Here is a 14,393-nt window from a genome sequence, read left to right on the forward strand (position 1 = left end):
ACCTCAAAAAAGGTGCATTTATTATCCGATTTTGCTGAAATTTCAAACGGTGTGGTTTTCTTGCCCAATATGGTCCAGATCGAACTACATTTAGGTATAGCGGCACTAAAGACCGTCTTCCGGTAAAGGGTCTTGATGCCATAACATGCGCAATTATAACCCGATTTCACTTAAATTTGGAGCCGTGAGTTGTGGCCGAGATCGTACTAATATAGCTGCCAAATAGACCAGGTTAGGGTTGAAGGCTAAAGGCGAGCGTCGGATTTTGGAGCAAGCGGCTCGCCACAACGAGGGAAACATGTGCGATCCTACAAAACCCATGCGATTGGGGAGCTGGGCCAGTAACCCGACCCCGGAAAACTATAAGAATCACTATGAGAAACAAAGGAATAGTTAAAATGGACCTCCATAACGTTGACGGCCCTCGCAAACGAAAAACGATCATGATTTGCGGATTTGCACATGCAATGTCCGCACACTCTCTGTAGAGAAGGTGCAGTATACGCGCTGGTGATGTATTAGAGAAGTGCAAGGCAGATATTACCGCCTAACAGGAAGTGCGATGAACTGGGAATGGCGTCACTACAACACCAAACGGCAACGAACTATACTATAGCTGCCATAACACGAGGCATGAATGTGGCTGTGGATTTGTGGTTAGTCGGAGACTAAAACACTTTGTCTCAAGCTTTACACCGGTGGGTGAGAGGCTAGCCATAATCCGCATAAAAGCCAAATTCTTCAACATCAGCCTTATTTGTGCCCATGCCCCGACGGAAGAAAGACAAGGACGAGCAGCCCAAGGATATTTTCTAAGAGAGAATATGACTGCTGCCCCGCCCATGATATTAAAATCGTTTTGGGAGATTTTAATGCGAAGATAGGGAAAGAAGATATCTCTGGTCCAACAGTCAGAAAGTTTATCCTCTACGAGATAACGTCCAGTAATGGGTTGAGCCTGATAGATTTCGCCGCGGCAAAAAACATGGTAGTTAGTAGCACCAGATTTCAACATAAAAATTTTCACAAAGCCAAATGGCTGTCACCCGATCAAAACACGAGGAACCAAATTGATCACGTTGCGATAAATGGAAGGCATTCATCCAGCATGTTAGATGTTAGATCGATCCGTGGAGCGAATGTAGTTTCGGATCATTAGCTTGTTGCAATCCCATGGCAGCTGGTTGTATGTACCGGATTGACCCGATGGAATCATTCATCGGCAAGGGCTGCCGCCTCAGTGTACAACACACTGCTACAACAACAACAACATTAGCTTGTTGTAGCAAAGGTTCGCACCCGTTTGAACATGCCGGGAAAAGTACGATTTGACACTGCACGAAAGCTGTAGATTTAAAAGCTTCAAACACAACAGATGGCAACGGCATACTCCACACGACTGACCCAACTGCTTGATGAAAGCACTCCTTGTTCCGATGATATAATGGCGCAGTTGCAAACCAGTGCCACTCCCTGGAAAATGCCGCGAAATCCGTACTTGGGTACCGGAAGTCTCCCCCTAGAAACCAATGGTACAACCAAGAGTGTCGAAATGCTACTGAAGACAATAATACGGCATATAGACCAACTCTGCAATCAGTAGCAACGCGGCGAGGTATCGGGAGAAAAAAGGAAGGAGGAGAAATATTTATTCCGCAGAAAGAAAAAGGAAATGCAAAGGTGTGAGTGTGAGCGAATTGAGATGTACAGGAGTCAGAATGAAGTCCGGAAATGTTAACAAAGAATAAAACATCAAAACGATAGCTGATGATGACGAAGATTACACTATGCCGATGTAAATTTTGCCCATGAACATTCCACTAAGGAACAGGGGCAAACTTCTCACATATCAATGAGTGCAGTCCGATAAAGATAAGATAAAGATTCTTCGTAAAATATATGGACCAGTTTGCGCTAATGGAGAATATAGGCGTAGTTAGAACTACGAGCTGTATAAGCTGTATGACGACGATAGCATAATTACACTTATCAAAATGCAACGGCTGCGTTGGCTAGGTCATGTTGTCAGAATGGATGAAGAAGCTCCAGATAAGAAGTCTTTTGAAAGCAAACACTATGGTACACGCAAACCGGGACGACGATAAGCCCGATGGAAAGATCAAGTGGTGGGAGGCGAAACTTGGTGTCAGAGATTTTAGAATGAGCGCAGAAGATCGAGGCGCTTGGAACGCTATTCTACGTTCGGCTAGTAGAACAAATGTTCTGTCATAGCCAATTAAAGTAAAGTAAGTAAGTAACAGACCGATATGGCGCTTTTGGGCTTTAAGCCTACGAAAGCCTTATTTATTACCAGATTTCATTAAATTCGAAACAGTGAGTTCTTTAAGACCCCTTGATATACATGCCAAATATGTTTCGATCGGACTTTATTTAAGTATAACTGTCATGTAACATAACAGTCGCATTTATTTCCCGATTTCAGTGAAATGTGAGAAATTGGGTTGCACCAGGTCTCTCGATATACAGACCGAGTATGATCCACATACGACTTAAGTTAAATATAGCTGCCATATAGGCCGATATGTCGATTTAGGGTCTTGAGCTCATAAAAGCGATTTCGCTGAAACTTGGAAACGAGAGGTCCTTTGGCATCCGTGCCAAATATTTTCTCGATACTGGTTCTTATAGCCATAACATATATTATCCGTTTCCTTAGATATTGAAAACAGAGAGTTGTATGGCAGCTATATCAAAACATGAACCAATTTGGCCCATTGACAATACCAAGTGACCTACACAAATAAGAAATATCTGTGCAACATTTCAAGCGGCAAGCTTTACTCCTTCGAAAGTAAGCGTGATTTCGACAGACAGACAAACGGACATGGCTAAATTGACTTAAAATGTCATGACAATCAAGAGTATGCACCCAGAAAAATTAGTCTGCTGATATCAGCAAACACTGTCTGCTGATATTAAATTAAAATGTTTAAAAGCATAAATATAATAGTAGTAGTTATTTTGTCTGCTGTTATTTAAATTCGATTAAAACTTAGCGAATTGTATAAAATTTTGAATTTTATGAAATTGAAAGACAAGATGGTATATAAGTAAAATTTGATGGAAAGAACCAAAAGCTAAACTGAAAAAGTTTTTACGCACCAAATTCCTTTTTTATTATATAAAACTGAAATCGCATAAGTGAAAAAGTTTGGTCAATGACAAACTTTCTGGAATTTTAAATATTCTCGTCATCAATTAGATCCGGGAGAAAACTCGAATCAGTACTAGGCTTAAAGCAGAGTATTGTTCAGCTTTTGGAATAGTTGTAAACTGAAAAATTTTACGCACCAAATACCGTTTTTATATGAAACTGAAATCACATAAGTGATAAAATTTGGTCAATGGGGAACTTTCTACAATTTTAAATATTCTCGTCATCAATAAGATTCACTAAAACATGTTTTGTCATACGGCTTGTGTTTTTCTCTGAATTTTAAAGAGTTTTTCTGAGAATTGATATTCTTCAGCTCAAGTTATTTTATAAATAAATAGTACGATGACGTGAAAATTCACTTGCACTTGCTCATAATCTGTAACTGAAAACTAATTTCACTTATCCGACCTCTGCTGAACAGAAAATTTCGGATAAGTGCAACCAAATTGATATATTTTAAGCATTTCGCTTATCCGGTTTCGACTGTACATGCAATTTGTTGCATCAGATCAATCGTAAATGCATACACTCAACCAAATTTGTTATTTAAAACAGCAAAAAAGTTTGCTTAAACAGCAGTTTTTGTCTGCTGAAAATGGAAAAGCAGACATTACTGCTGTTTCAGCAAACATAGGGCTGTTGTATTAGGAAACATTTCGGTAAGCTAAATCAACAAAGAAAATCTCCTGTTTTAAGTACAAAAATCTGCTGAACTTCTTTTGAAAACTTTAGGCATTTTTATACCCTTCACCATAGGATGGGGGTATTCTTGATCATCATGTCATTTTAAGTCGATCTAGCCATGTCCGTCCGTCTGCTTTGCACAAATACTTTTTATTAGTGTAGGTCGGTTGGTATTGTAAATGGGCCAAAACGGTCCATGTTTTTTATATAGCTGCCACATAAACCGATCTTGGGTCTTGACTTCTTGAGCCTGTAGAGGGCGCAATTCTCGTCCGAGTTGACTGAAATTTTGCACTTGGTGTTTTGGTATCACTTTCAACAACTGCGCTAGGTATGGTTGAAATCGGTCCATGATTTGATATAGCTGCCATATAAACCGATCTGGGGTCTTTTGAAATTTTGTACGTGGTGTTTTGGTATTACTTCCAACAACTGTGCAAAGTATGGTTCAAATCGGTTCCTAACCTGATACGGCTGCCACATAAACCGATCTTGGATCTTGACTTCTTGAGCCAATAGACCGCGAAATTCTCATCCGATTTGGCCGAAATTATGCATGAGGTGTTTCGTTATGACTTCCCATAACTGTGCTAAGTATGGCGCGAATCGGTACATAACTTGATATAGCTGCCACATAAACCGATCTGGGATCTTTACTTCTTGAGCCTCTAGAAAGCGCAATTCTCATACGATTATAGATTGATACAGCTCCCATATAAACCTATCTCCCGATTTTGCTTCCTGAGCCCCTACAAGGCGCAATTCTTATCCGAATGAACTAAAATATTACACAATGACTTCTATTGTACAATGTTCAGCATTCAAATCATTTATGGTCCGAATCAGGCTATGACTTGATATAGATCCAATAGCATAACAGTTCTTATTCAATATTCTTTTTGGCTTTTTAAAGTTTTTTGCCTGTTAAGGCGAGATCATTAAATTTAACAATTTTAGTTTATTTCTCTTTCGAGACGAGCTCAATGATCGGAGATGCAAAAGGAAAAGGAAAGCCAAAGATAGCAACACACACCAACCACTATGGGACGCGTTTCTTCTTTGGTTAGAAGACTTTTCAACCATATTAGGTGTGATGGCTTCAAGGGTCGTGGATTGATATGTTGTATTTGAATCAAATTAATAGCGAAAACGCATCTATGATACAATTACCACATTAACCAGGCTCGATAGCCCCGTTTATTAGCTGTACTTTTCCAATTTACACTTCCTTCCGTACCACACATTATTTAGTTTATCTGTTGGAAGTTGTATTGATGGCTTCGAACGCTAAGACAACGGCAATGGCTTCCACTGTTGCTTCGTGTACCCAGGTTCGAATCCTGGCCGGGCTCTGCCGAATTTTTCATTTTTCAAGTTTTTTGCCTGTTAGGGCGAGATCATTAAATTTAACAATTTTTGTTTATTTCTCTTTTGAGGCGAGCTCAATGATCGGAGATGCAAATAGAAAAAAAATGCCTAAAAAGAGATACCGCGCATAGAACTTGACAAATCCGGCCCGGCCGAAATGCATTCCCTTCATAATAAAGCAGCAGACATTTTCGGCAAACAACTGTCTTTTCAGCAATCAGCCTGCTGCTCTGAAATTGCAAAACTACTGATGTAATAGCAGAACTAATGTTAAATATAATAGCAGCAAAATTAACTACTAATATTCAGCAGACAGTGTTTGCTATCTTCTGCAAACTTTTTCTGTGAGTGCATTACACTAGGATTAATTGTTTTTAAGTGCTCCTTTTAAACCTTAAGCGCATTTATGATGTTTTTAGCTTATAAATATTTTTTATGTGGAGTTTGACAGTTGTCCAAGTGTACAGTCAAATAGAGTACCAACCCAAACAGCCAGTTTCACTTAGTTAATTGCTTCCATTCACTCACACGCTATCAGACAAACAGCTGATTTAAGTTCCAATAAGAAGCAGAACAACGACTAATCGGGTAAATGGCAATGCGGAAGAAGATTTAACCAATTTGCTTTGTAATCGGGTTTCACTATGGGTGTGTTGGCGTCAGTACTTGTCTTCTTATAAGTATCAAATACGCTCATACGCATTTTGGCAGAAGAAATAAGTAAATCTTAACACATTTTAATGAAATTCGAAACATTGATGGGAGCTTATCCAAATACTAGATATTTTTGAGGTTATACGTCCTCAAAATATTTTGACATACGAGCGCTATTTGTGTTGTTACAGAAATTTAAAAGATTCACCTCGCTCAAAAAATGGAATTAAATCGTGAACATTTTTGTGCGATTATTTTTTATAACTTTCGACGTGGATTAACTCAAAAACAGAGCATCGATCAATTTTGAATTCAACCGAGGTCGTAGTATACTCCAAGGTGAATTTCATGGAGGTCGCCCAAAATCAGTTGTTGTTCCAAAAACCATTGATGCTGTGGGCCAACTTACATTGCAAGATTGTCATGTGACCTATCGTGAAATTGAGACAAACTTAGTCATTAGTGGGATCAACGTACATTTAATAATGCATGAACATCTGACCTTAATAAAATTTGTTCGCGTTGGATCCCACACAATTTGCCAATCGCTCAAAAAAATGGCTTGTGTCGAAAACATCGATTTGATGAGTCATCCGCCGTATAGTCCTGATTTTCTTTTCGATACCTGAAGAAGAGGTTGATGCGTTTAGAATGCATGTTTTGGAGATTCCTCAATCGGAGTGCCAAAAGTGCTTCAAAAATTGGTTCAAACGCATGTAAAAGTGTATAGATCTTAATGGGGAATATTTTGAAAAACAATAAAGCGATTTTCGATGGCTTCTCTCATGACCTTCAACATACGTGTCTAATATGGTCTGAATCGATATATAGCTTGATACAGCTCTCACATAAACCGATCTCCCGATTTCGCTTCTTGGGCCCCTTCAAGGCGCAATTCTTATGCAAATGAACTGAAATATTACACAATGACTTCTAGAATTTTCAGCATTCAAATCATTTATGGTCCGAATCAGGCTATGACTTGATATAGCGCCAATAGCATAACAGTTCTTATTCATTATTCTTTGTTTGCCTAAAAAGAGATACCGCGCAAAGAACTCGACAAATGCTATCCATGGTGGAGCGTATATAAGATTCGGCCTGGCCGAACTTAGCACGCTCTTACTTGTTTTTTTTTTAATATTTTTTTTTTTTTTTCTTTGCCAAATGTACTTTTCCTAAGCTGTAGATCTGGCCACACTTTCTCTCAATCACAAAACGTAAAGATATGCGAATTATTATATACAAATCGGAGAGTAAGTGACTACCATTATTTCTCATAGTTTGTCACTCAGCTTAGTATAACAGGATCTATGTCATCATGTTTCATGCATATAGAAAACACGCGTTTTACCGTTTTATCTTTTTTTCTAAACCAAACCCATTAATTACTGGCTGTTGGCAAGCTTAATCTCAACATTCTGCTCAAATTATACATTTGAAATGTGATATCAATAGGTCGTTCGAGTACTTTTCCAGTAAAAACTTGCAGGAGAGTAAGAACAGCATTTACTCTCTTTTGCTATTGGGTTGCCCAAAAAGTAGTTGCGGATTTTTTAAAAGAAAGTAAATGCATTTTTAATAAAACTTAGAATGAACTTTAATCAAATATACTTTTTTACACTTTTTTTCTAAAGCAAGCTAAAAGTAACAGCTGATAACTGACAGAAGAAAGAATGCAATTACAGAGTCACAAGCTGTGAAAAAATTTGTTAACGCCGACTATGAAAAATCCGCAATTACTTTTTGGGCAACCCAATATTTATTTGAAATAAACAGCTGAATTTCATAAAATAGCTGTTCGATGCTGCAAATTTCTGCTGGGAAAAAAACCTCCTGTAGAAATTTACAAGCCCTCAATTACCAAACACTCAAAATTATGCTCGCTCTCACGCACTCTCCCGCTGGCAAACAAAGTACGCAAAAGACTTCCAGTAACAATTTGTGCAAATTTGCACAAATCTTACAATTCATGGGTATTGCCAGAAACATTTTTAAACGAAAGAAAAAATAACAAAAAATTGACAACCCTACAACAAACCAAATTTATTTCCATAATGGCAACATGCAAGTTGTTCCCTATATTAGCTGCATCTGGCAACATTACACATCTGATAGTTGGAAAAGGTTATCATCTGTTGAACGGCAACAACGAAATCAACTCATTCAGTGTTTCTTGTCGCGGATATTAAATAATTGTAATTTCTTAATTAAGAAACTTGAAAATGGTCAAAGCATGGTTAATGGATAATGAAACAACAGACCAACGTTTGGAACATCATCGCAATCCACCGGCATTTGTTGAATTGGATGAGCTGTTTAAGAGAACTGGTGTAGAATATTTTCTGGTATGTTCGTTTTACTTATTCGTAGTTTTGTTTTTATTTACGATGGACGGTCTATATGAACAGGAGAAGGGGTTAAATCTTGAAAGAGACTTGTAATGACAAGGGGGTTGCTCGTTCTTATAAAATAGTTGGTTATGAAAAATACTAGCAAACATGAACCGATCTTAACAAATGTTCCCATTTTATTATCTTTTTATATAGTGGAAAGTAAAACCGAGTGGATGTTTAAGATCGGCCGTGTCGAACTTTGGATGCCCACCGCCATGGATATATTTACTATCCTATTTTATTAAAAACCTACTATATCTACATTAATGTCCAAGTATGAGCTGATTTGGATTATATCCGGTTCAGGTACCGAGAAGTGTATATTAGTCACAGTTTAAAACTTCAAGGAAATCAGGTTACAAAAGAGGATTTAATGGCTTAAGATTCCAGATCTGTAGATCGGTCCGTTCTGGACCAAATTTGGTTCCGACAACGGGAAATCTAGTCCAACTCACTGCTTTAAATTTCCGCGAAATAGGGAAATACGGCTTCTTACGGGCTGAAGACCCTAAAGCGGTTGATCGATCTATATAGCAGCTATATCCAAATTTGGTTCGATTTGGACTATGTCAGTTCGGAAAAAGAGAGACCCAATGCTTGTCACTGTTTCAAATTTCAGCGAAATCGAGTAACAAATGGGGATTTTATGGGGTTAAAACAATAATTCGGCAGATCGGTCTATACTACAGCTATATGTAAATATCGTCCAAGCTGGACTATGTTCAGGTCGGACATCGAGAGACCTAGCGTAACTCACTGTTTCAAATTTAAGCGAAATCGTGTTACAAATGGGGCTTATGGGTTTAAGGCCTTTAATCGGCATATCGGCCCAATGGCAGCTATATCTTAAAAAGTTGGATCTGGACCAAACTGGTTGCGGATGTCGATAGGATGTCACCTATCTAAATTTCAACAAAATCGAGTGATAAACGAACCCTTAAATTGGTAGGTCGGTCTATATGGCAGCTATATCTAATTATGGCTCGATTTGGACCATTTTCGGTTCGAATAGCAGGGGCCTTAGTACAACTCGCGGTTTAGAATTTCATCGAAATGTGATAATAAATGCGGCTTTTTTAGGCTTAAGGCCCTAAACAGGGAGATCGGTCTATATGGTAGCTATATCTGAATATGATTCGATTTTGCTCGTTTAGGAACTCAACCTGCGTATAGACAAAATACGGATCTGTGCCAAATTTTAGCTCAGCATCTCAATTTTTGAAGGCTGTAGCGTGATTACATTTGACGGACACACAGACATCGTTAAATTATCCTAGAATATAACGCCGATCCAGAACATATATATACTTTGTAGGGTCGGAAATGGGTATTTCGATGCGCTGTAAACGGGATGGCTAAATGAATATACCTCCTTGCCTATAGTAGTGGATATAAAAATCCATGGAGTTTGTTGCTTGATCCTTTAAGTTTCTGCCTATAAAAAGAACGTGCCAAATGCTATCAATGGTGGATGGTATACAATATTCGGCCCTACCGATCTTAGCTCGTTTTCACCTGTTTTGACTTTAAGACGAAACTTAATATTGGTACAAATTTGTTTTCTTATACGTTTTCGATAACGATTTAACGAAAATTAACTCTAAAAGTATCTCATTTTAATGTAATAATTTTAAATTTTTGTTTTAATTCGCCAAAATAACAAGTTCGTCAACCAAAAAATGTGTATATTAAAGACTTTTAAAGCGGAGCGGATTTTGAGATTGGAAACCGCTCCGCTCCGGGTTCAAAATATTTCGCTCCCGCCCTGGTAAAAAAAAGGGCTGGTCCGCTCCGTTCAGAATCCCTCGTTCCATTTACAGAAAGCGCATAATACCTGGATGTTTTACTGGGCAGAACATTGAACTTCAAATCCAACATTTTGGAAAGGACAAGGAAGGCTACTCTTCTCCTATACACCTGCAAGAGACCCATTGACAAAAGCTGGGGGTTTACACCGCTCGTCATGCATTGGGTATATATTGCACTTGTCAGACCTATAATGCTATATGGTGTTGTATTCTGGTGAACGGCGCTTCAAAAGTCCACCTATTGTTCAATAGTCAACCGGATCCAAAGGATCACAGCCGCACTGAGAACAACGCCATCTCATGCACTGAATTTAATGCTACATCTAATGCCTCTGAACATTGTGGCTAGACAAATTGCAGCGACCACTGCTGTGAGGCTTAGAAAGCTTTCTCTCTGACCATGTGGCTGCTGTGGACACTGCTTTCATTGATACAATGTCCGATGTTCCAGGCAGTGTGGATTACACCCTACCTGAGCCACTTTTTGATAAAAAGTACTGTACCACTATTCCCGATAAAATCAATTGGAACTACGATATCCCTGGTAATAGAAGTTACATAGACTTCTATACAGATTGTTCCAAACTAGACGACCAGGTGGGATTTAGCGGAGATCCTTGCAATTAAGAAAGTGATGGAATGGATAAGATATATTGTCATTACGACGATTGGCATAAATATCTTCTCAGACAGCCAGGCAGATATTAAATCCCTGGAGAACGTATTTCTGAACACAAAAACCGCCCTCGACTGTCGCAGATCTCTCAGTGAGATGGCTGAATAGTTCAAAATTCACCTGTTCTGGGTGCCGGGCCACAGAGATATTCCAGGGAATTGTAAGGCGGACGAGCTTGCGAGAGGGACTACTAAGCTTGCGAGACTAGGAACTACATTCCAGGGAAACTGGAATCTGTGGGTATGCCTCTAGTGACATGTAAGTTAAGTTTTCATGATTAGGCCCGAAGGGCAACGAATGATAGATGGTCACAAAGAGGGGGCTGTGAGCATTCCAAAAATATGCCGCTGAGTCTGCCGCTTTGTTGTTGGAACTAGAAGGCATCTTTCTTCTTGTGTTCCTGTGGTATCAAAATAGACGAAAACTTCTAAGTGAGTCTGATCGCAGACTGCCACTTAAACCTAACCTAGAATTGGACATTGGAAGTCGAAACTAAACTCTGCGTTCAAAAGTTCTGCCTAATCGAATAGAATTGGGCCCACAAGAGGCTCAAGAAGTAAGATATGAGGTTATGGACCGATTTGAAAATTACTATATAGATATGATGAGAGTCATAACAGATGACTTTGTGCAAAATTTTAGCTTAATCGGACTTAAATTGCACCTTCTAAGGACTCAAGAAATCAAATCGGAAGGCCGGCTTATGAGGGAGCTGTATCTAAACGTAGACCGTATACATCAATGAGAAGCACTTGTGTAAAATTTCAAGAATGTAGCTTCATTCTTTCGAAGGTTAGCATGCTTTTAGACAGTAAGATTAACCTTTAAATTTAAATGGGAAATAAATTAAAAGTATTAAGTAAAATTTTTTCCAAGCGATTTTTTTTTATTTTTGTCATGAGATGATCATTGCAAGATAAAAAAAGTTTTTATAAGTACAAATAGGAAAATTTTACTCCTTAAATTTTTTTTCAGATCAATGCAGATAATTATCAAAACGACAAAGTTCTCCAAGATCTACGCAAACAACGCAATTATTCCTATGAGGATGAGGTTAATACAAAATCAAAAATCAAAGTTAAAAAGGAACACCAAATATTTTTTTATTTTGAATGCATTTTAGATAACATGCTCCGAAAAATGTCTACCCGATTATGCCAATAAATTGAAATCCTTCTTTACCGAACATTTGCACACAGATGAGGAAATTCGTTTGGTCCTGGATGGCTCAGGATATTTTGATGTACGGGAGTAAGTCAATAACCTACATATTCATTTTGTAAATTTTCATTTTAACTCTTATCTCCACCCTCAGTAATGAGGAAAACTGGATAAGAATTGCCGTTAGCAAAGGTGATTTAATTATAATTCCTGCTGGAATATATCATCGTTTTACTTTAGATTCCAATGTAAGTAGTACAAAAGCCTTTTCCTTAATTTTTAACATAAATTTGTTTAAAAAATTTTTAACTCTTTTCACAGAATTATGTTACAGCGAAACGTTATTTTGTTGGTGAACCAGTTTGGTTACCTTATAATCGACCTGCTGATGATATGGATTGCCGCAAGGAATATTTGAAACATCAATCGGAAGGTTTTGTGAATTTAGGCAAAGCTTGAATGTTTAAAGTTACAACCAATCTGTTTTTTGTTAATAATAAAGAAGTTTTGAAATGCAAAAAATGAAGAATTGGAGGTATGATTATTTTATTAGATAAAAACAAGTAAAAGTGTACTAAGTTCGGCCGGGCCGAAACTTGGGAACTCACCACCATGGATTCGGCTAAATTGTGGGAGCTATATCTGGTTAAAGACCGATTTGGACCATACTTGGCATAGTTTTTGAGAGTCATATCGGAACACTATGTGCAAAATTTCACCCAATATTGCAGATTCTAGGGGCCCTAGAAGATAAATCGGGAGATCGGTTTATATGGGAGCTATATAATGTTATAGACCGATTTAGACCGTACTTGGCACAGTTATTGGAAGTCATGAAAGAACACTATCTGCAAAATTTAAGCCAAATCGGACAAAAATTGCGGTTTGGAAAGACTCAAGAAGTCAAATCGGGAGACGGTTTATATAGGAGCTATATCCAAATCTGAACCGATATGGCCCATTTGCAATCCCCAACGTCCTTCATCAATATTAAGTATCTGTGCAAAATTTCAAGCGGCTAGCTTTACGCATTCGACCGCTATCATGATTTCGACAGGCGGACAGGCGGACATTGCTAGTTCGACTCAGAACTTCGAGACGATCGAGAATATATATACTTTTGGCGTCTTAGACGAATATTTGGGGTGGGTATAAAAAGCATAGATTCATTCCAAATATTAACAAGTAAAAGCGTATTAAGTTCGTCCGGGCCAAATTTTATATACCCTCCACCATGGATCGCATTTCTCGAGTTCTTTTTGCGGTATCTCTTTTTAGGCAAACAAAGGATAAAAGAAAATAATTCCTATGCTATTGGAGCTATATCAAGTTATGGTCCAATTCGGATCATAATTGAAATGAATGTTGGAGACCATAGTAGAAGTCATTATGTAAAATGTTTGCCACTTCGAATAAGAATTGCGCCCTTTAGAGGCTCAAGAAGTAAAATAGGGAGATCGGTTTATATGGGAGCTGTATCAGGCAATATACAGATTCAGACCATATTTTACACGTATGTCGAAGTTTATAAGAGAAACCGTTGTACAAAATTTCAGCCAAATCGGATAATAATTACGCCCTCTAGAGGCTCAAGAAGTCACGATCCCAGATCGATTTATATGGTAGCTATTTTTGGTATATTTGTTGGAAGTCATAACAAAACACGTCGTGCAAAATTCTAGAGGCTCAAGAAGTCACGATCCCAGATCGATTTATATGGTAGCCATTTTTGGTATATTTGTTGGAAGTCATAACAAAACACGTCGTGCAAAATTTCAGTCAAATCGGATAAGAATTGCGCCCTATAGTGGCTCAAGAAATCAAGATTCAAGATCGGTTTATATGGCAGCTATATCCGCATATATTTATTCGAATGCATAATTCGAGCATATATTTATTAGATATTGGATATAATGAATACATTTCAATGGGTGTTGACTCGCTTTTGATGCTCCTAGTATACATTTGTAGATTTTTGGGGTAAGCTGTCCTCCAGAGACCTCAAATTTGCATATACAATTCATGTTTTACAGTTACAATAAGGATGCAAACAAAAATTCGCTCAAATCGCCACATTAATCTCCGTGATCTAGCATTTTTGGAAATAAGGGTAAGGGTTAGGCTCCGCTCCCTCTTAAAATATGGGAAAAATGTAGTACCCAATTTTAACCACAAAAAAACCACACAAAACCTTTCTATTGATATTATATATTCAAAGCAAAATTTCATTGAATTTAGTTTTCATCGAAATATAATTTTTTTTATGATGAAAAATTTTGGTTTTATTTGCTGTTAACTTATTTCTCTCATTTTATTCCTAATAATTTTCACGCCTGGCAATTGAATTAGGCAACACCAAAATATCATTCACAATATCTTTTCATTTAAAAACATCCCTGTTTTAAGTTATACAGCTGTTGTTTGTGAATGTGAAAGTGGATATGTATGAATGTATGTAATACAAAAAG

The 14,393-nt window shown here is 37.8% G+C and overlaps 1 protein-coding gene across 1 annotated transcript; it reads left to right on the plus strand.

Annotated features, from left to right (window-relative positions):
- The first annotated feature begins 8,001 nt into the window (after positions 1–8,001).
- LOC106084681 (acireductone dioxygenase) lies at positions 8,002–12,454 on the plus strand. Its single transcript, XM_013248556.2, has 5 exons — positions 8,002–8,232; positions 11,740–11,817; positions 11,888–12,015; positions 12,080–12,173; positions 12,247–12,454. The coding sequence occupies exons 1-5, from the start codon at positions 8,110–8,112 to the stop codon at positions 12,382–12,384; spliced, it is 561 nt and encodes a 186-aa protein (XP_013104010.2). The 5' UTR covers positions 8,002–8,109; the 3' UTR covers positions 12,385–12,454.
- The last annotated feature ends 1,939 nt before the right edge of the window (positions 12,455–14,393 follow it).

The sequence above is a fragment of the Stomoxys calcitrans genome, chromosome 1 (genome assembly GCF_963082655.1).
Source record: "Stomoxys calcitrans chromosome 1, idStoCalc2.1, whole genome shotgun sequence".
Taxonomy (NCBI): Eukaryota; Metazoa; Arthropoda; class Insecta; order Diptera; family Muscidae; genus Stomoxys; species Stomoxys calcitrans.

Excerpts from the sequence above, each read along its gene's own strand:
- LOC106084681 (XM_013248556.2), top strand. The coding sequence starts at position 8,110 with ATGGTCAAAGCATGGTTAATGGATAATGAAACAACAGACCAACGTTTG. Across the intron at positions 11,818-11,887 it reads ATTATTCCTATGAGGATGAG|ATAACATGCTCCGAAAAATG; the intron begins GTTAATACAAAA and ends AATGCATTTTAG. Across the intron at positions 12,174-12,246 it reads GTTTTACTTTAGATTCCAAT|AATTATGTTACAGCGAAACG; the intron begins GTAAGTAGTACA and ends CTCTTTTCACAG.